At 35.4% G+C, this 23098-nt stretch overlaps 2 protein-coding genes across 16 annotated transcripts; both read left to right on the top strand.

The window, feature by feature from the left end:
* Positions 1-2404: 2404 nt before the first annotated feature.
* LOC113719545 (uncharacterized) lies at positions 2405-10724 on the top strand. Of its 15 annotated transcripts, none has more exons than XM_027244770.2 (5): positions 2405-2548; positions 2646-2746; positions 7714-7792; positions 8043-8371; positions 10445-10724. In XM_027244770.2, exons 4-5 carry the CDS (start codon positions 8192-8194, stop codon positions 10616-10618), a joined length of 354 nt encoding a protein of 117 aa, XP_027100571.1. In that variant the 5' UTR covers positions 2405-2548; positions 2646-2746; positions 7714-7792; positions 8043-8191; the 3' UTR covers positions 10619-10724. The 15 variants fall into 15 exon arrangements, with proteins under 15 accessions (XP_027100571.1, XP_071928360.1, XP_027100572.1 ...); XM_072072259.1 differs by adding an exon at positions 7503-7585 and having other exon boundaries at positions 7714-8371; XM_072072261.1 differs by adding an exon at positions 7503-7585 and having other exon boundaries at positions 2424-2548; positions 2643-2746; positions 7714-8371.
* Positions 10725-11516: 792 nt separating this feature from the next.
* Positions 11517-12755, top strand: LOC113719544 (dehydrodolichyl diphosphate synthase CPT3-like). The gene is made up of 2 exons (XM_072072269.1): positions 11517-11623; positions 11816-12755. Exon 2 carries the CDS (start codon positions 11844-11846, stop codon positions 12366-12368), a length of 525 nt encoding a protein of 174 aa, XP_071928370.1. The 5' UTR covers positions 11517-11623; positions 11816-11843; the 3' UTR covers positions 12369-12755.
* Positions 12756-23098: the final 10343 nt, after the last annotated feature.

Below are 23098 nucleotides of genomic sequence, written 5' to 3'. Positions count from 1 at the left end.
CAACATGACACCTCATGCTTTGAACTAAATTATAAAGGTGACGGAACCGTTAAATTTAACGGAAATGGTGGTGGAAACAATCATGACTTACTATACATGCATTTATCTGTGTAATCCAACCTCTGTCTCTAGAGGATTTTCGTGAACAATTTTTGATTGAACAACCCCCCTGTTTTGTTTTTTCACATAACCCCCCTATGGTTTCAAAAGCTATACATAACCCCCTTATGGTTTGGATTAAAGTGTCAAAGTAACGGATATTGCACCATGCACGTATTTGTTGATAGTCTTGTAGTATTTTTAGAAAGTTCCGTTACGAGTGACTATTTCCGTTACTTTGACACTTTAATCCAAACCATGAGGGGGTTATGTATAGCTTTTGAAACCATAGGGGGGTTATGTAAAAAAAGGGTAAACCACAGGGGGGTAAAATGTAATTTACCCTTTTTGATTTGGCATCTTTGACAGATATTGCACCATGCACGTATTTGTTGATAGTCTTGGTAGTATTTTAGAAAAATGAGAGAATGGGGAAAACAATGGTGATAGCAGGTTGAAGCATTTCTAAAGTTTTGGGTCATCAGATGTGTGTGTGTGTGTGTTTCAAGTTTTGCTCATGAAAAACCAAAGGTTATTTTCAAGTTTACAATAAAATTACGCACTATAATTGAGGTACATTTTTGTTACCCAAACCCTTGAGAATTTGTCTAATTTTCCTTTCAAATGCCATTAGAATTTGAATCTCGCCTCCCCTTCCCCCAAGGGGAGTGGGGGCACAACCCCCAAACACAAAAACAGCTAACTACTATAACGTAGCAGCCGACAGGTAACTGTTTTAGGCTTCTTAAATCCAAATTTACCCTTTTTCCCAATTAATGATTTTTTGGCAACATTTGACTAAGAATTTGAGTTCGTCTTGACTATATAAAATTTTATTTTAATTTTTTTATAATAGGCAATAGCTACATTATTCCTACTATAACAGACACTAAGGGGGGACTCAACCAGGCAATGAGGGGTGGTTAGAGGTAGAGAATTCCATCTTTTGATCGAAGGAGTGCATTATTACATACTTGGATTTTATTCTACATTATTATTCCTAATCTAACTAACGCTTGAAAACGACTCAGCTTGGCCATGGGAGGCTAGAGGTAGAGGATCCCATCTATTGACTAAAGGGGTGTACTATTACACACCCTTTGAATTTTACTACAAGTATATAGGTTTGAATCTCGGACTTGTAGTCAAACTTGCAACTTATGTTTCACTAGATGATCAGATCTCATATGGCGAATTGCTTGAGTCTTTGACAGTATGCCAAAATGAAATCGATTTCTTGGAACCAGTTGGTCAGCTTCGTGTGAATATCACATGCTCATATAAGATTGAGTTTGGGGTCATTTGTGTTGTGAATTTAGGCTCTTTCGACTGCTTGATTTTGGAGTTATTTGTCTTTGAAATTTTGGCAGGAAATAAACGTTGCATGTGGTGCAAGTTGTTAATTTTGAGGGTTGGGATAAATTTACTTATTTGCTCTGCTGTGTGGACTTATTCTGTCTTTGTTTTGGGGCAAGTGTCTTTGGGGCTATATAGGTATTTTGATTTGTGGGTGGATATATTTGTGCAAGTTGCACAAGCAGGTGAAGTTATAAATGTGAATGAATCGACAACTTTATACTTTTATGCGGTGGAAGATTTTGTTACAGCTTAATCACTCTATTTGCTTTAAATGAAGATAATCATTGTTTGGTAACAGCTACTAGTAGAAGAAGCTTATAATCATGGTGAAATTTCTATTATGCCCTTGCATGCTCACCCTATTCTTCTTCCAATTTAGTGTGCATTCACGTGGGATCTGAATAATTTTTTTCCTTTGATGTGGTTATTTTTTCAAGCACACTTAGAGCTCTCATTTTTGTAGTTTTGGTTTTGTTTTTGGCATTTTGTGTATTGTGCATTTTCTCTATTATTGAATTACATTCATTATTTGTATAATTGTTACAATTGTTATCGAACCAAATCCAACATTTTTTTAACCCAACAACTCGAATAAGGGTTAGGCCGGAAGTAGGGTCAGGTCCTTTTGTTTGTCAAAAAAAAAATCCAATATTTTTTTAAGTCTGTTTGGTTGGACGGAAAACATTAAATGTTTTTCTATTCTACTGTTTGGACACAATTTAATTTGAAAAAATAATTTCTAACGGAAAATAACTTACACGAGAAGTTTGGATAGAAAATTTTTTTAAAATAATTTTTAATTTATATCATAAACATATTTTCAATCTATTTTTAAATATTTTTAATTATTCTTTTATCTCATATATAATGCATCATAAAAAGTGTTACAGTAATTATTTCAAAATAAAATGCTACAGGGAAAAAGTGCTAGAGTATTTGGAATAATATTCTATCATTCTGAAGTTATTTACCTTTCTTAAAATCACGGCCTCTTCTTTTCACGGCCTTCAAACGGTTGAAGATCCATTGGCAAACCGAGCCCTTCATCACCGGCAGCATATCCAACTCCGGCGAAGACTCACTTTCAGAGGTAGGCTACTCTTTCAATTAGGTTATTCTCTTTTTAAAAATCATCTAAATTATCATCTCCCTCTCTCTCTCTCTAATTTTTTTTCCTTTAAAAGCAGCCAATATCAACGGCTCTTCCCCACTCTGGCAGTGACATCTCGTCCCCATTCCTGCAACAGCATCTCCAACAAGGTCGAAAACTCCTTAAGTATTTCCAGAGGTATGATGGTCACTTATTAGTTTTTTTCCCTCCCTTTTCCTTTGAAAAATTGTCTAGAATTACTGGTGTAGATTCTTGAAGTTGGGTTGGAATGAATTTTTGTGAGTTGCTTTTGTTTTAGTTTGTTCTTACCTGATTAGGGTTACATTTGATTTGATTGACGCTAATGAATTAATTTGGCTGCTGAGTTTTGGGGGTTTTACCATTCTTGACTGACAAATTAATATGCGCAAGCTGCGAGGGATGGATTCTGATGTAGTTCCAGCAGCATTGGTACAAGATGATTTGGCTGGTTGATTTTTGTATGTCAACTTCACATTCTTTTGGGGTACTTAAGGACACTATCTTAGAGTTTAAAAGTTTATTTGGTATTTGACCTAATTTTCAAGAATATAATGTGTTTCTTGCTGTGTCTATGAGGAGTTAAGAAGCGACCTTTGTTCTATTTTTCGGATTCCTAGAGGTTCCTTGAGGTTTTTAGACTGCAAATTTTCTAGAGCAGTGTTGGATAAGGTTCAGAATCTTTGTTTACTTTATTTAGGCACAATCACTTGGACAGAGGAGGTTCAGTGGTGGTGCAAACATTGCAGCACAAACTCCTTTGGTCACATAGTTAAAAGGCTTGCTTTTCCTATAACAATCTACTTTCTTTGGCAGGCAAGGAACAAGTGTATTTTTCAGCATCTGAAACCTCAACTGTAGGTGTAGTTGCTGCTGTAACTAGTATTTAGTGCCATGCAGTTGCCTGTTGCTTCCTAGAGTAAGATTCCACACACTAAAGAAACTGAGAGTTGGCAATAGATTGGGGCTTTAGATCATAGCTGTTTTCTTTGTGTGTGTGTGTGTGAGAATCTACAGCAAGATATAGAGGAGAACATATTATGAGGCTTCGACTGATTAGGCCCTGATTATTAGTTGCATATGTGTGCAAATAATGGAATTCCATGATTTCAAGTTCCAATTTCATCAACCTGCACTTAAGACCAAATCAAATCCAGACCCTAAACTTAACGTCACCACCAAATCCTCCAAAATGCAAGTCGAATCTTCAATACAGACTTAGACACCTGTCAAATATATTGAAGTACAAGTTATCAGAAAATTTTGTGTATTTTGAAATATGCAGAAAGGGATTTTTACTTAATTGTCCATCTTCATGCTTTGCTTTCTTTTGTTCAAATGGAAAAAATGTTAACACAAATTCTTCATTATCTTTAGCTAGGAAATAAAACTAGACAGACTTTCAAGCTTTCTATGTTTACTTTAATTATTCCTTGGATAGAAATGTCAAATACATTCAATATCAATAATGCTTGGTAAATAATTTATAAATGCAGAAGTTTACCTGACCAGGATAGTTGATGTTATCTGGGCAATGTCAAATACATTCAATATCAATAATTATTCCTTGGATAGAAATGTCAAATACATTCAATATCAATAATGCCTAGTAAATAATTTATATATGTAGAAGTTTACCTGACCAGGACAGTTGATGTTATCTGGGCAATAGTTCTGGTCAATAATGATGGGGTTTTGGACATTAATCATAGTGGCATGCTGGAACAAAACATCCTTAACAAAACCGCCTACCCCATGATTTAATCCTTGCACCATTCTGTGTATTCCTGAATGTAACACTTTTTATTGTCACATTCTGTACTCCCTCTTCTTCAAAATCTTCTTCAAAATCATTTATTTTTATGCCTGACACCTGTCGAAAATATTGAAGTACAAGGTATCAGAAAAGTACACCATGGTCTCTTTGCCCAGTTAGATAGCTAATATTCTTACATCATGGAAGGAGTACTGATATTGTCTGACTCTCTTACGGGAGAGTGACTATTAGTTCATGGCATTACTTGTGAACCAAAAAACAGAAATATTTGTAGAAGATTGGCATGAATGAGGTGATTTAAGCCTTGTGTGCATACAAAATAAGGGAATGAAAGTGGTAGAAAGTGACAAATATTCTGTTATGGGTACATGATGTATCTTTAAACTACTGGAAGATTCCATAGCTTGTCCACCGCCGGAAAAGCCATTTCACTTTCTCCTGGAATTTCCACCTTCAAATTCTTTTTATGTATCACTTCTCCCTCCATTTTTGTCTTCTTTTTTCTTTAACTTAAAGCAAAGCAAAAAAACATGTTGAATTATAAGTTGTTAGTGTTGCATATAACCAAAATAATTGACAGAAATTACAACTTGAAAACTTACTTGAGTTCGGGAGTTGATAGCCAGCAACTCTATCAAGTTAGTAACAAAGTGCATGGCTGGTTAGTCTGGCTTTGCTTTAAATAAAGAAAAAGCAAAGCAAAAGTGAAGAAAAGAAGTGGATAATTTGTCTATGGTAAACATAAGACAGGTGGGGGTGGGACTGCACTTGTGTTAGCTCTATCAAGTTAGTAACCTATAGCGATGCTAAGTGATATTAAGCCAAACAGCAGGGTAGCTTTGTGAAATTATTCCAAAATGAAAAAGGGATAATTTCAGAAACCTCCCTTGAGGTTTTGAACAATTTCACTCGGCTCCCCTTAGGTTTAAAAAATTACACTTGCCTCTCTTGGTATAGTAAAATACCTATAATGCCCTCCACTTAGCAAACAATAAGGCAATAAATTTACAAAATCCACAAGAAAATCTATTCTTTTGTCTCTTGTCTATTTCGCTCCTCTCGTTTCTAATTAATATAACCTCTTTTTATTATCTTCAATTTTGTAGATATTAGTGAATTGAAATTACAAAATCAACAGAGAGAGCAGATTATGTATGAAATCAGAAGGAAATGAAGAGACCCATAATGATAGAGAAATAAATAATAAAATAGATGATTGAAATATGAAGAAGAACTAAAATTGTGGAATTTGTCATATTTTGTTTATTGTCAAGAAAAACTTTAATAAAATGCCAATAATTACATGAGGATTTCTTTCATTGATTAGAAATTTTTATTATGATTTTACTATGAAAGTAGAATTTATTTTCTACTTTTGAGATATTAATATTTTTAACACCATAGGAGGGTTGTAATCGCGGTTCTAAGCCAGATTAGCTTGTGTTAAAAAGGTATTTGAGCATTGATATTTAATTTTGGAGTATAATTGGTTGTCAATGGGGTTTGTGTGTGTGTTTTTTTCTTTTTTGCATAGCAAGTATTGATACTATATATGCAATTTGAAATTTTTTGAATGGCTACTTGATTTTAGAGTTTATGTTTTGATGGTTGTTAAGGATTATATTTGTTAATTTATGCAAAGTGTGAAAGACAATGATTGAGTATACTATATTGTTATTTCTTAGTTTTGAACAAATGGCAATTTAGGAATTTTGTGAGAAAATCTATCTTGTTGGACCTTCGTTGTTACTAAATAGTAAAAATAAGAGAGGTTTGTGTAATCTTTAAAATCTAAGAGGAGCTTAATGTAATTGTTAAAACCTCACGGGAGGTTTGTGAAATTATCCCAATAAGAAATGGAAACAGAATACAAATGACAACCACCTAGGACCACAGTCGACACGGGAGTTGGTGAAGTAGGCTGTGTTTTAGACTTGGACCGGACGGATCGATCGAACTGGGAACTGGCCAGATAGCCGGTCCAATTCAGATTAAAAACACGAAAGGAATATATTTGGTAAAATCCAGTCAAAACTAAGGTCTCACAGGTGAACCGGTATAATTTATTAAACCCGATTTTTCTATTTTTGCCTAATTTTTTTTTACAGCTTCCTTGACTTTGTCTTCCATTTGACCAACTAAATAAGCGAAAAAGAGGAAAAAAAAAATCTGGGAAAATAGCAAACTCGACCAAACGATATATTCTGTCTTCCCGTTTGTTTTCGTAACCCTAGCTCCTCTACCAGTCCACCGCCGCCGTAGCGCCGCTACCACCAGGCTTGTGCACCTCCTCCGGACTTCACCATCTCTGATTGCCCTGCTCCTTTGGTGTAATTTTTGGATGCCAACTTCAAGCCTCCACTGCTAGAGAGTGAAAATGAGTTGCTAGAGAGTAAGCAACAGGAGTTAGTGGAGACAATTAGTAGCTTACTTCAATCAAAACATTTTTTCCAAGTTTATAAGGTTTGCTTTAGTTGGTTTTCTGTTATTGGGAAAGTTTGAAAGTTTATCAATTGGTAAACGGATTGCAGTTAGAGATGATAGAAATTAAATTAATGTGTTTCTAATTGTTTAATGAGGTGGGATTGTGCATGTTTGAGTGGATTAATAGGTAAAGACCCATTTGAGTTTGCTATGCCAGAACGCAAATTGAACATCCAAGGCAAATTTCATAACTTCTAGTCTCTTTGGGTCAAGCTAATAACTATATTATGATCTTTCTTTTTTTTAAAAAAAAAGAAAAAAATTTATTGAATCTCTCTTCTTTTGGTAATCAAAATTAACCTTGCTGCTTAATGGCTTAGAGGTGGAATGTTCTATCTGTGTTGCGAAGTTTGTACTTTGTATTCCTAATCATCCATGTGCAAAAGCAGCACTGTGATCAGAAAGTATCATATATTCTGTTAAAAGCAATCTTAAAGAAAGAAAAGTGTAGGTTATGACCTTTCATATCATATCCTGGGGCTGTTTTAATAAATTCACTCCTGGCTTTTTCTTCTGTTTAGCAAGAATTTAGCACAGAAGATACACTTGTCCTCGATGATGTAGATACTTAATGAAAAAGTTTGACTAGTGCTATTCCTTATATTCTTTCCAGAGTGGGGTTAACTTAATTAATTCTTTTATGGATTGATTTAGTTGACTACAATGGCCTAATTGGGCAAGGAACAGCAAAAACACATTGCCTACAATTGTTCTAAGTATATGACCAAAGACTAAAGGTATCAACTATCAACCATAATATAATAGTTTATAATATAAAGCAGATAATTGCTATCAGTGTGTTTGGCTTTTGTAGTGATAATTGCTTCTGTCTCCATCTTTTATCAACCAATTTTTGCTTTTGTAGTGACCCTGGACCCCTGAGTTTGGCCAAGTTGATTCCCAGTCCGCATCTGAAAACATAGGAAGTAGGTAGTGAAAGAGTGGTAAGCCACTGACCATAAATCACCCCAAATTCCCCCCCGCAACAGATCTGAGCTCATATTCTCCTTTCTTCCTTCCTCCACATTAGCAAATTCTACTTCATCTTGGTGGGTTTTTTACCTTTCATTTTCCAATTTTAATCTCTAACCCCCCCTAACAAAAAAACCCACCCCTAACCCAAAAAAAGTTTAATTAAGCAGTAGTATTTATGAAATGGAGCTCTTTGTGGCGGTAATTGTGAATCGCAAACAGGGAGAAGTCAAAACAAGCAACTCTTCCGGATTCGTAATTTGATAGTTTGGGGCGTTGAAATTAAGAAAAGTCTGGTTATTGCCGTCGTCGTCAGAGAAAGCACTAAGCAGCAGAGCAGCTTGGGGTTAATTGAATTAGAATTGATAAAAATGTCTCTAAGAATAAAGGCGGTGGTGGACAAATTTGTGCACGAGCTAAAGGAGGCTCTGGACGCGGACATACAGGACCGACTCATGAAAGAGAGGGAGATGCAGAGTTACATTGAGGAGCGGGAACGCGAGGTCGCCGAGCGTGAAGCCGCTTGGAAGGCCGAACTCTCTCGTCGTGAGGTACTTTACCCCAACCCCTCCCCCTCAACCCTCCACCGTAAACCTGTAAATCACCTTTTATTTAGCATAGCATTCCCTACTCCAAGTTCATTGTCATTTGTTGATTTGCTTTCTTTATCTCCAATTCATCATGTTTCGATTTTTCCCAATTGATTTCCCACTAATTGGTAATTGGCTATATGTTTTTTTTTTGTTTGAAAAGATGCTGCCACTATATTCTTTCCTTTTTAACTCAATCCCGTTCTCCTTCTTTATAAATGTAGTAATAGTCTATTGGTATAGTCTAGTAGGTATTAGATTGATTGCATAGTCAGTTTCTTTGTCTGTTCCCCCTCCATTTGCTTTTGTCTTTGGGTTGATAGCAGCAGCTGTATCAGGTGGCAGGTTTGCTGGCCTTTTGATTTAATTGGGTTTCAAATGACAATGAGGATGGATTTAGGATGCTCATCTTTGGACAATTTTTTGGCTGACTGTTAATTGACAACTGGATTGGAGTGGTTTTAGAAAGCTCATTATAGTATTGAATTTGTTAAAGGGGATGTTGTAGAAAGATGCAGACTTGGAGAGGAATATACGGTGATAAGAGGACCGTTTATATGGTGATATTTTGGTGGTTGGAATGGAGATGAGTATGCTATGTTGGCACCATCACCTATAATAGTCGACTTTTGCCCCTTTTTGGTTGGTTTTTGACTGGTGTTGATGCTATATTTGAACAATTTGAACTTTAGAGTTGATTGATGTACTTTTGTTGGGTATAACTCACCATGTTGCCTTAATCTGGTCAAGGCTGCTGATGAGATTTTGGCAAATGCTGCAACTCAGAAAAAAGAAAAAGAAGTGAGAGAGGAAAAAGCAATAGAAAAATGAAAGAATAACATGCATTTCATTCTGATATGAAGCAAGCTTTGCAAGTGGTTTTTATTGAAATCCTGTTTGATCCTGTAATACATGATGTTTATTGCAACATTGATTGCCAAACATGAACAAGTGGCCTGTTATGTGAGCCTTTTTTCATCATCATTTCGTTCTTTTCTGATCTTTGCTTCTAAAACTTCTAAAGATGTGGAGCCGTTTTGCTTGGAAATCTTTTATGTCCTGTTTCCCTGTCTCTTTTCCTTCCACAGAGCATTGATCAACTGCTGAACTAGTCAATAAGAGATTATATTTTGATCTTCTAAGCAGGCTTGGTTCTTGATGCTAGTAATTTGAGGCTCAATTTCTTCTTCTATTACCCATCCTTTGTAAATATTCTACTAAGAAGCCTGCAATGAGGTTTTATGAGAAGCTTCACAGACGAAGCTTTGAACCTGGGTAACACTCTATGAATCTGGAGTCTGCATGATTTTTGGGTTGGGGCTTCGTGCAGGCAATAGTTGCTTGATTATTTCACAAACTATGCACAGGCTGAACACATGAACTCAGAGGAGCTTTGTGAATTTCTTCTACATAGGATCTGCCAGGAAACATTTTTCAAGAAGCATACTCCTTTAGTATCTATTGGATTATTCTAGTGGGTTGTAACTAAATGAGCTTGTTCTCATAGTAAACCTACTACCGATAGTCCAGTGTCAACTAATATTATCAAACAGTTTGTGAAGTGGGGGTTGCAAGAGGTTCAAAATTGTTGAAATAGGAATTTAGATTAAGGCCACTCATACTTGTTTTTCCTTCTATGAAGAATTGGACTGGTTGAGATCTTGGGAGATTCCAAGTTCAAGAAAGAGTCAAATCAAGTCTTTATGTTGACTGCTACAAAGACAGAAACATTTTTGTCCAATTATAGCAGTATTCTTTCCAGAGTCTTCCATTCCATGTCGTAATAATTTTATACTCTTGGATTGCCTAGGCCGATCAATTTGGACTATGATGGATTGTATGAGAGCGCATCTGTTCTTTCATTTGTCTTTCTGCACCCCTACTTCAAATCCATGTTACTTTGTCAAATTGAAGTCAATTTCATACCTTGTAGCTCAACATTTATCTCCACCACACTACGGAATTTACTATGAGAGTAGTTTTTAAGGTTTAGCATTTCTTTAAACTTCTTACTTAACGATGTTTCTATTTCAGGCGGAGATTGCCCGGCAAGAAGCTAGATTAAAACTGGAAAGAGAAAACCTTGAGAAAGAGAAAAGTGTGCTGATGGGAACTGCATCAAATCAAGATAATCAAGATGGAGCTCTTGAAATTACAGTTAGTGGAGAGAAATATCGCTGCCTTAGGTTTGCTAAAGCAAAGAAGTAGTATTCTAGGGGTTTAGGTTTATGAAATACATTAATCTTGTACATCTACGGTTTGTAAATGTTCAACCAAGGATACGAAAATGCTTGATAAAGGCCAAGTTTCATTATTTTCTCGTCTGACAGTTGATCTCTCTGATGAGAGTAACGCCACTTGGAATTACGTTTGTTGTTAAGCTGTTTCTTTTGCTGTGAAGGACATTGACGATCGTTATTCTGAACAAAGTAAATATTTCTTTTTAGATGGCGTGCAATGGCTTCTTGGTTGCTGGACTTCTTGATATTGGCGCTACATCCAAACTACCAGCTCTGGGACAGAGTCGAGGAGTGGATCTTGCCCCCAAAGAAGAACCTTTCAGTTCCACTGACTCACTCACCTCCACTTTTATTTCTTACTTTTCATGCTAAGTGGTCCAGACTCATTTGGGAAAAAGTTTAAGTTGGGACCAAATTTTATCAATATAATTTTATAAAGGATATAAATTTACCATTTTAAAAGTGAAGAATGAAAAAATTCATTTGACGAAATATGATAAATGTTTTGAAAGATTTTTCCATAAATGTTTTGAGTCCCTGAATTGGAATGCATTTTCTTTTTGATCCTGTGGATTTATTTAGTCCCTGTTGTTAGTAGAAGATCTAATGGGGTGCTACATTTAGAATTGATTAACATGATGGTTGATGATGCGGAAACTAATACATCACTCAGTCTATGAGTGAGTCACAAATTGGGTCCATCCAAATTCTTGCCTAACTATTTAATTTTACATTTGTTTAATAGAAGACCTCCTACAAAAACAGCTTTTCTATGATGGATCTGAGGAAGAAGAGGATAACACCATGCTTGAAAAGGGAGAAATAGATGAAGCCGGATCTGCAGAGAAGACTAAATCGAAGTTCCCAAAAACAATGATACCTATGGAGGACATACTTGGGATGTGGAAACCGTGGATTTGGCTGTCAACGATCCGGGTTTGGACTCGGGCTTGGACCCACTAGTTTGGATCAGGTACGGATTGAGAAATAATCTCGTTACCTAGATTCGGACTCGTACTCATTTACTCTAACAAAAAAGTGGGTTGGATATGAAATATACGATTTTGACCAGAATCCGTTTAGCTCTCATGAACATGCTTAAATACTGTTATGAGTTAGGTGTGAAGTATGTTACAATTTACGCCTTCAACATTGACAATTTTAGAAGACGTCCTGAAGAAGTTCAGTCCACTATGCGGTTGATACTAGAGAAAATTGAAGATTTGATTGAGGAGGAGAGCATGGTCAATCAGTATGGCGTTAGGATTTACTTTCTAGGCAGTCTTAAACTTTTGAGCAAGCCGGTAAGGTTGGCTGCAGAGAGGGCCGTAGTTGCTACTTCTAGGAATTCAAAAGCTGTGCTGTCAATTTGTCTTGCCTACACTTCCTCAGATGAAATTTTGCATGCTGTTCAAGAGTGTTGTGAAGAAAAATGGGATGAAGGAAGTGCATTGGAGTCAAAAGGAGCTGGAAATGGTTTACTTTTTCTGAAAGGAAACAAGAATGACAAGAGCAAGCCTTCAATCGTAGTCAAGGATTTAGAGAAAAATATATATGCTGCGGTTGCACCTGATCCTGATATAATTATACAGACTTCAGGTGAGACTCGATTGAGTAACTTTCTTTTGTGGCAGAGCGCTAACTGTCTTTTATATGCATTTGGTTTGGGCAATCTTGGTTTTTCAAAGAAATTTCGCTTATTTGAAGGAGAAAACTAAGCAATCATAAGTTAGCTGGTGAGAGTTTGTTGCTATTTTTGCAACTCATCATATGGTTTTGTTGATTGGTCTTTTAACTGATTTCCACTTTCATATTTTTTTCACTGAGACAAAAACAAACAGGGGACAGAATTTTGTTTTTGTGTCCCTGTGCTCAACATAGTGATGACACATTTCACAGATGTAGGGGAATATGGCATATAGTTCCTAACAGGATCAGATATAGTTCTCCATATATTGTGTTTGTGTTATTAGAATTCTGTTGTATCTTTGTTTTTGTGGCATGGGATCTATTGTACTGTGTACTTCACAAGTAGAAAGGATTTTTTCCGCTTTTCAGTTCAGCTCGGGGAAGTATTATGAAAATGTAAGAGTCCTTTACGTTTCTTTCTTATTTTAATTGTATTTTTCATTGTGACTTGTTGCACATATTCTTGATGGGCGATTTGCTATGCATTGTATCCTGAAAAATTTGAAAGCAGATGGATGACACATAAAGTTTCAATTTTAGTTGCATTCTGTTATAATTCATCTTGATAGCCCTCAAAAATCTGAAAGTGCATATCTTTATTGAGTAAGATATCTTTGGAAAATACATTAAAGAACAAAGTGGTGTGGTGATCTTTATAAATGTGTGCAAAATAAACAGCATTTTTATTTATAAATCAAGAATAATGGAGATTAGGCATACTTTGGGGTTTAGCATGGTATGCTTCTTTGTTAGCATTTCTCTGATAAAGTACAGCCACTGCCGGCTTTCGCGTTTCTCTGCTGCAATCACTTGATTTTTGGTCTGTAGTTTATTAGTTTCTTGCGCTTCCTGATTATGTTACAATATTGAATTCCAAGGAAGATGCAATGAGATTAGGCATACTTTAATGGCAACTAATTTGACACCAAGGCTTTGATCCTCGAAACAAATTCAAACAAGTATCATTTTTTATTTCAGAAATTTCAAGGTCTTTTTTTTTTTAATGGGTTGCTGCATTACTCTGTCTTGCCTGTGTTCATTGAGCACTCGCATTTTTGTTTGTTGGGGTGGTTATCTAAATTTAACCACTGGTGAAAACCATCACCTATTGAACCCAAGATTTATATGACGATTATTAAGAAATAAATAAATGATAAAATAGCGGAAGCGTACCTGAATCCATATTGATAAACTTGATACTTGTATCCTTAGAAATTTGGGGTGGCCTTCCAGGTCAACAGGTATTTACCGATCCTTTGAGAGAGGTCTTTTAGTTTCTCTCTGATATCTTTCCTGACGATGGGATATCAGGGAAGAGCTATTTTGTGGTATTAGGGAATACGACAACTAAAACGATGCCTGTGACTTGGGGACCATAACCCTATTTATAGGTAACATTTCTGTTACCTTTTGGAGCCCTATTTCAGTCCGTCATTGAAATAGGAACCCATAAGTTTCTACACATTAAAGGGCCCACATCCAATTAGATACATTAAACCCAAACTATATTTGATCACTTTAATTGGGTTAAATCTTAATTGACAGTTTGCAATACATAATTATTCACATATAAGTCCAATGTTGGATTAAGGATCCAACAATCTCCCACTTGGACTATATGTGTAACCTTATAATTATGTTTGCAATTAACCGTATGAGCTCAATTTTACTGTCATTATCACAATGTATCTGTAACCAATTCGGTCCATCAATTACATCAATATAGGATCAAAGCGGCCTTTGTTACAATTTCGTAACTCGAACCATCAATGGTCACACATATCAATGCAATTGAATGACATGAATCATGATGTGGATGTGTAGCATGGAAATTTCATGTAATGTGATCAAAACATGCCTATTTCCAACTGGTCCACCTTAAATTTTATGAGATCAAACCATACCAAAGTTAGAGTGCAAATAAATCCAAATTTTATTTATGCATAAAATATCCTTAAATCCTTAATAACTGAAAAATATCATAAGAGCATTTAAAATAACAAACAATAAACTCTGCACCCATAGTGGAAGATGCTATGAGGGACTGTTTAGCACTCTTCCAGGATATGGCACCTCCAGCCAACAAGTACACATAGCCTGACGTTGACTTCATAGTATCTTGGCATCCAGCATAATCGGAATCAGTATACCCAACGATCTCTAACTCATCTGACTTTCGATACGTGAGCATGTAGTCTTTTGTTTTCTGTAGATACCGTAAGACCCGTTTGGTTGCTTTTCAATGATCTAATCCAAGATTACTCAAATATCTATCCAACATCCCAGTAATGTACGCAATATCCGGACGCGTACATACTTGAGCATACATTAGACTCCCTACTGCTGAGACATAAGGAATCTTTTGCATCTCTCTTTCCTCAAAAGCATTCTTGGGACACTGCTCAAGACTAAATTTGTCTCCTTTAGCCACGGGAGTGTCACCTGATTTACAATTTTGCATGCCATATTTTTTGAGAACCTTTTCGATATAGCCCTTTTGTGATAGTCCTAAAATACCCCGAGATCGATCCCGGTGTATTTGTATACCTAACACAAAAGATGCATCACCAAGATCTTTCATCTCAAAATTCTTAGTTAGAAATTTCTTGATTTCATGCAATAGACCAATATCGTTGCTGGCAAGCAAAATATCATCAACATACAATACCAGAAAAATATATTTGCTCCCACAGAACTTATGGTATATACAATCATCCACTAAATTCATCTCGAAACCAAATGAGATGATCACCTGATGAAATTTGAAATACCATTGTCGAGACGCTTGTTTGAGCCCATAGATGGATTTTTTAAGTTTGCAAACCATATTTTTTGGATCTCCTGATACAAAGTTTTCTAGTTGCACCATATAAATTGTCTCATCAATGTTACCATTGAGAAACGCTGTCTTTACATCCATCTGATGTAACTCAAGATCGAAATGTGCCACTAATGCCATGATAAAAGAATCCTTTGAAGAGACTGGAGAGAAGGTTTCTTTATAGTCGATACCTTCCTTTTGTGTAAATCCCTTAGTGACAAGACGAGCTTTGAATCTTTCCACATTGCCTTTCGAATCCCTTTTGAATTTAAATATCCATTTACAACCAATGGGTTTCACACCTTCGGACAATGGGACAAGATCCCAAACATCATTGTCCTTCATGGATTTAATCTCCTCATTCATGCCATCGATCCACTTTTGAGAATTTGAACTTTCCATGGCTTGACGGAAGTTGATTGGATCATCTTCCATCAATCCAGAGTCATCCTCATGTTCTTGGAGAAAAACAATGTAATCATCTGGCACTGCACTTCTCCTTTCTCTAGTAGATCTTCTTAATGGCACTGGTGTTTGAGGAGGAAGAGTTTGTTCTTCTATAACAGTTTGCTCTTCGACATTGTCTTGATTTGGCATGTCATGATCAAATTCAGGAATAGGGTCCTGAGCAAGAGTAATGACACCTGTGGGAATATTAATATATTCCTCTTTAAAGACAATATCTCTTACTGTATTTTCTCTCCCAAACTCGACATTCTCAAAGAACCGAGCATTTTCTGTCTCAAAAATTGACTTAGTTGTGGGATCATAAAACTTGTAACCTCTAGATCTTTCAGAGTATCCAATAAAATAATAACTAATCGTTCTTGAGTCTAGTTTCTTTTCATTTGGCCTGTAAGGCCTTGCCTCAACTTTAAACTGGGTTTTTTCCCTGTCCAAAACTCATAAGGGGTTTTGATAGTTGATTTAGTTGGAACCCTATTAAGGATGTATGCTGCAGTCTTAAGTGCTTCACCCCAGAATGACTCTGGTAAAGTAGAATGACATATCATACTCCTTACCATGTCTTTAAACATTCTATTTCGTTTTTCAGCTACACAATTCATAGTGGGTGAACCCGGCATAGTGTACTGTGGGACGATACCGCATTCCTCTGGGTATTTAGCAAATGGTCCTGGACGTTGTTCACCTGAACCGTCATATCTGCCATAGTACTCACCACCACAGTCAGATCTGACGCTTTTAATTCTTTTGTTGAGTTGATTCTTAACTTCAGCCTTAAAACTTTTGAACACGTCCAGTGACTGTGATTTTTCAGAAATGAGATATATGTAGCCATATCTTGAAAAATCGTATATGAACGTTATAAAATATTGTTGACCATTTCAAGCAGATATAGGAAATGGTCCACAAATATCTGTATGTATAAGTTCTAAGACGTCTAAGGACCTATTGGCTTCAAATCTCCTTTTATTGGTTTGTTTCCCTTTTATACAGTTAATACAATCATTAAAATCTGTAAAATTCAAGGGATCGAGAATTTTATTTGACACAAGCCTTTCCATTCTCCGTTTTGAGATATGTCCCAATCTCTTGTGCCATAATGCAGCTGAATTCTCATTGGCTAATTTTCTTTTAACTCCTCTAGTACTCAAATGCAGAGATTCATTAAATGAGGCAATCGTATCAATTAAATATAGATTATCGTAATGCATTAAAGAACCAGAACCAACCAATTTTGAATCATGAAACAATTCAAATTTTCCATTTCCAAATGAACAAAAATAACCAAATTTGTCCAAAACAGAAATAGAAATTAAATTCCGTCTAAAAGACGGTACAACAAATGTCTCATAGAGATCCAAATAAAATCCGGTCTTTAACAATAATCTAAAAACTCCAATTGGCTCAACTTGAACTGTTTTACCATCGCCCACATAGATATATCTTTCATTATCATTAGGTTTTCGGCAATTCAGGCAACCCTGCATAGACACACTGATGTGAGTTGTTGCACCAGAATCTAACCACCATGTGTGTTTAGGTACCGAAGTTAAATTAACCTCAGAACAAACCAAATTAAGAAGCATACATTTCTTAGCACGCCAAACGTGATAGTTGGTGCAATGCTTCTTTTGATGCCCTTCAACTCCACAGAAGAAACAACTATTCTTTTCCTGATCATTTTATTTCTTTTGTTGTTTCTTTTGTGGCGCTGTACCTGCAGCTCCCTTTTTCCTTCTTTCTTTTAAGTCCCTTACTTTTATTATTAGTGGTTGACACCAGATGGACACTTTCTGTCTGCTCTTGTTTCAACCTTTCCTCTTCCTCTACACAGTGCGAGATGAGTTCATTTAGAGACCAAGTCTCCTTTTGACAATTGTAACTCACCTTAAACTGGCTAAATTGTGTAGGAAGAGATATTAAAATCAAATGCACTAGTAACTCTTCAGAGAGTTTCAACTTAAGTGCATTTAATTTCGAAGCAAGATGAGACATCTTCATGATATACTCTCTGATGTTGCCTTTACCACTATATTTCATTGAAATTAGGCGTGTCAAGAGCGTACTAACTTCAGTCTTTTCATTCTTGACAAACCTTTTTTCAATGTCCTGAAGGAACTCTTTAGCGGTTACAGTCGTTTCTGACATTGTTCCCCTGAATGCTTCTGGAACGGCCTTTTTAATGATGATCAGACACAAGCGATTTGATCTCTCCCACCTCTCATTATTTCTCTTTCCATCAGAGGTGCTCTGATCTGTAAGCGGTGGGGGAGAATCATCTCTTAACGCAAGGTCAAGATCAATTACTCCAAGTACTATCAAGAGATTTTCTTTCCAGAACTTGAAGTTTGTGCCATTCAGCATAGGAATATAATTGATGTTAGAAGTAATATTTGTAAGATCATTCGCAACTGTACAGAAAACATAATACAATTAAAACTAGTTCACATAAATCAAAATAATAATAAATTTAAATAATGGTAACCCCATCTCAAGATACCGATATTCCATTAATATTTTATCTTTGGACAAAATATTAACTTCTAAGTGATATCTTGGCACAGTAATAAACACTGACAATAATAACATGTCAAAAAATAAATTTTCCTTTGGGCCAATTTATAATTCACATGTAAAAAAAATGAATAAGTATCACATGTTTATTACCACAAGTGCACAAGCAATTTCATCAAATATTGACCTTCCTTTGGACCGATCAATATTCATAAAATTACCAGTACCCAACTAATTATATTTTAAAATAAATTAATTTCCATAATAGAGGTCACTTTTGTGGCATATTATTTCAATTAATTTATTCTAAAATATATATAATCATACCAATATTCAAATTTAAAATTATACAAATTAAACAAAATTTTGATTCTTAAAATCAGGGAAAAGGACGAAAGACCTCCCGAAGCCAGAAGACAAATTAGCTTACATCATCCAAAACATGCGAATCCCATAAATATTATGCTATCCAACGCAGAATTGATTCATGCATTCTTTCTTATCAATTTTGATCCTTAAAAATGTGGAGAAGTTAAAGGAAACCCCATGTCTGCCATGTGAGAAACCAAAACAGAAGCCAAAACATGAGTACAGAAGTACCATGACCCAAACCGCGGAAGCAAACAAACCATGAATTAAAAAAGTTAACATGAAACAAAATTAACTTGTCTATCATGGTGGGATCCACATATTCATTTATAATGCAAAACCAGTAATTCATGAAATCTGAAGCATCAAACCAAAACATAAAGCCGCACAAATAAACAATCATGACATGAACAAGAATCCAATTAGTGAACAATTGGCCATTACCAAGAATTTTCTTGTTCAGCCGACAACCATATAACCGAAGAGTTTATTCATGAGACATAGAAATTATATATATGTATATATATATATATATACAAATTACTGAATCCAAATTATTTCTCAATAATCAATTATATGGGCTCTGATACCACTTGTTGGGGTGGTTATCTAAATTTAACCACTGGTGAAAATCATCACCTATTGAACCCAAGATCTATATGACGATTATTAAGAAATAAATAAATGATAAAATAGCGGAAGCGTACCTGAATCCATATTGATAAACTTGATACTTGTATCCTTAGAGATTTGGGGTGACCTTTCAGGTCAACAGGTATTTACTGATCCTTTGAGAGAGGCCTTTAGTTTCTCTCTGGTATCTTTCCTGACGATAGGATATCAGGAAAGAGCTATTTTGTGGTATTAGGGAATACGACAACTAAAACGATGCCTGTGACCTGGGGACCATAACCCTATTTATAGGTAACATTCCTGTTATCTTTTGGAGCCCTATTTCAGCCCATCATTGAAATAGGGGCCCATAAGTTTCTACACATTAAAGGGCCCACATCCAATTAAATACATTAAACCCAAACTATATTTGATCACTTTAATTGGGTTAAATCTTAATTGACAGTTTTCAATACATAATTATTCACATATAAGTCCAATGTTGGATTAAGGATCCAACATTGTTTTCATACTTCATGCAAAATCTGTTCTTCTTCTAACTGCCATTTTACCTTTTCAGGCGCAACTTTCTTCTTGCGTTGGCCTATTAATCTTTCCGGTGCTCATCTTTGCTTTGATTCAGTTCCTACTTTACAGCAGGTTGCTATTATTACTGAGAAATCTACTTCAGTCACGTCATTCTTGTGCCGTGCGCAGCGTGGCTTGACAGTTATGCTTCCCTTTTTACTTTCTGTAGTTTGCGTGTGTTGGATCTCTCTCTCTCTCTGTGGTCTGAGTCTCATCTATTTTTTAAACAAGTTGCTGTAGCTCTGAAATATTCGGTGCATCAAAACTTTGCCATGCATAAGTGAAGTTTTTTGTAATTTTGAATGTCATCATGTGCAATTTTTGTTTGTTTGGAAAGTAATCTAAGCTCACTTGGAAGGAAGTATGATTTTGCCTCAAAATCTATAATAAGAATTGCTTTATATCTGACTATTCATGTTGCTACAACTTCTCTGCAGTTTTTCTGTGAAAACAGAGATTTTCTGTGAAAACAGAGACTATTTTCTTAAGTGCACAATTATCTTTTTTTTCAGTGCTGGCAAGCTTTTGTGTTTTTGCTCGGAAATGCAGGTAGCTGGTAGTTTTGATGCTTGCGACTTTAAATCCTTGCTCTCTTTTTCGAATTGTCATAGGCTTATTTGGTCTAAGTCGTAAAAAAGTTCGTCTTCTGTTGATCTAGAGCTTTAATGGTGCTCTGAAGGGGAGAGGGGGGGGGACACTCTTTCCGTGAAGCATTTTGAATGCCAAACAGTAGTTGTTTATTATTTTATTAAAATTTAAGTGAGGGCAAATGTGCCTCATTTGAACATATATCAGTTGCAGTATTTGTTTTTTGATAATTAACTTCTATGCAAGTTATTATGACTCATACCTATTTATTCTTGTTTCCTGGAACGTCAAGTAAATAAGATTTTGCTTTAGTAACAGACAAGAACACGTAGGCTTGAGTTCTCAAGGGTATGAGTGGGGAGTGTCTTGTGGTGATTCCAGGACTTGTAGGGATTACAAGTCCAGATGCTGTTGATTCCTGGTCTTCTTGTGATTTCTGGTCTTGTGGTGATTCCTGGACTTGTGGGATTACAAGAGATTTGTAGTTAAAGGACCATTTCCGGCAGCTGTTGATTTAGGTATGAAATCAACGTGTGTATTGAAAGAAGAGTATAATGCCACAAATGAATAAACATTGTGCGGGTCTTATTTTCATTTTTCTAAATTTTTTGGGGGCCTGCGGGGGGGGGGGGGGGAGGGAATGGGGGATGGTTGGTGAATGGAGGAGGGGAGAGTGTGTTATTAACATGGTCATGCTTGGGCGACAAAATTGTGCATCTAAGGACCTTGCAAATCAATAATAATTTGCCCGAAGTGTTCAAGATATTGCAATTAGTACAAAATGATACAGTATCATTAAATTGTACCTTTTTTATTTGTTTAATTTTGCTAATATTTTTAGTGATTAGAGCCATACAAATCAAATCAATGACAATACGTTGAAAATGTTAAAAAGGATCTAAGGGATCATAACTAGAACAAAATGATACATTATCATCAATTTATAATAATGTCATTTATTTGGTTAATTTTTCTAATGTTATCATTGATTAGATTTAAAGGGGATAAATATAAAAGTTTAGAGTATAAAGTGTCCAAAATTGAGAGTTTGGAATGTAAAGTGTTGAAAATTAAAATTTAGGCTGTACAATAAAAAAAAATGATACAAGTTAAGAGGTATAAAGTGAAATTAGTCCTTAATATTATGTTTAACAATTTTCTTACCTGTAGTCCTTTCGAACGACCAAGGTCCAATCAAATTGAAGCCTTTGCATATGGACCCTAAAAGAGCACGTAGTCGGAGTTGGACCACCATGTACAACGATGTGGAATGGTTCTAGGATATTGCACAAGGGAAGTGGGGCAGGAACGGTTGCTTGAAGGTTCATGCTTGAAGGTTCATGGCCAAGATTTGGTCAAAGAAAATGTTAGGTTCAGGTTCAGATTGTATATTGTACATTATTTTTTGTATCATGTGTGAGATCTACAAAATTTTGTTCTATAATTACACGTTATTAAAAGTGAGTTACACCGTGTACAATAAGAGTTACATCTTGTGCATTTTGTACAAAATTGACCCGAACGACTTGCCTGACAACTATTCGGGCCTGTGTCCTTGCAAAAGAGTTACATGGCCATGATTTTGGCTTCGTACTTGCGTGGTTTATATGCTTCATTTCTTTCTTTGTTTTCGTTGTTTACGTTGACTCTGTTAACACATTTTAGAGGAGATTTATTACGTGAATGCTCTCAATTGTTCTCAATTACATTTATTTTTCTCATTTCCATATTAATTATCATAATTTTAGACTTTCCCTAATTTGAAGTTATTGATCTCCCAAATGTCCATACTCAGTTTCAAATCATGCTTTATAACTTTTTCCGAAATGCCAAAATAGAATTTCATTGTCGTGCTTTGGGGATATAGGACATATTAGATAGTAAAAGAAGCACAATTTTCTTTGGATTAGGGAAAAAAATTAAAAACCTATTGATGGGAAAGGCTAGCATTATTTCAAATAGAGCAAATTATTCGGGTAGCCACTGAATTTTTAATAGTCAAGATTTGACCATTCAATTATTAGTAGTATGTTTTTACCCACTGAACTATTAAATGTGTAATTTTTTGGTCATTCCGTTTGATTCCATCCTTAATTCTATCAGATCCAAGAATTTGCACAATTTACAAGACATACTATTAATAGTTAGATTTAATAGAATTAATGATGAAATTAGATGGAATGATCTAAAATTTATATCTTTGATAATTCAGTAGCTAAAAACGTATTATTAAAAGTTGAGTGGCCAAAACTCGACTATTCGAAAAGTTTAGTGGCTACTTAGATAATTTGCTCTTTCAAATACTAGACTGGAATATCCAAAATTATCAAATACTTGAGAAAAATCTATAATCTGCCATCCGTATATTATAACAATCATCTTTCCTAGTTAGATCATTTGCCTATGAGTTTTATTATAATTATGTCTTAGGACCTTTCCCTAGATTTGAAAATTTACAATTTTCATGTCCCATCAAGTTCAACAATGTGAACCCTCTACCGTTTCAAAATTGTTTATATGATCAACATGTTTGAAGCTACTTAAAGTGAAGAAAAAGGTCTGGATGTTCGAATACCTTTACAAAGATTTCTTAGAAGATAATGTGATTGCAACCAAATGCTGCAATGATAAGGTCAATCCATGAAAAGAAAAGAAAGAAAAAGGTGATTGTCTTAATCCTATTTCTATATATGAAATTAAACGATATGTCCATGTAATCAGAGTAAAATCCAAGGGCGGAGAATTCCATGTTCCCAAATTTTTTTTTCCACACTAGAAGGGTAGGGACAACAGATTTCAAGC

The sequence above is a fragment of the Coffea arabica genome, chromosome 11e, assembly GCF_036785885.1.
Source record: "Coffea arabica cultivar ET-39 chromosome 11e, Coffea Arabica ET-39 HiFi, whole genome shotgun sequence".
Classification (NCBI taxonomy): domain Eukaryota; kingdom Viridiplantae; phylum Streptophyta; class Magnoliopsida; order Gentianales; family Rubiaceae; genus Coffea; species Coffea arabica.
This window is presented reverse-complemented; position numbering and strand designations above follow the sequence as displayed.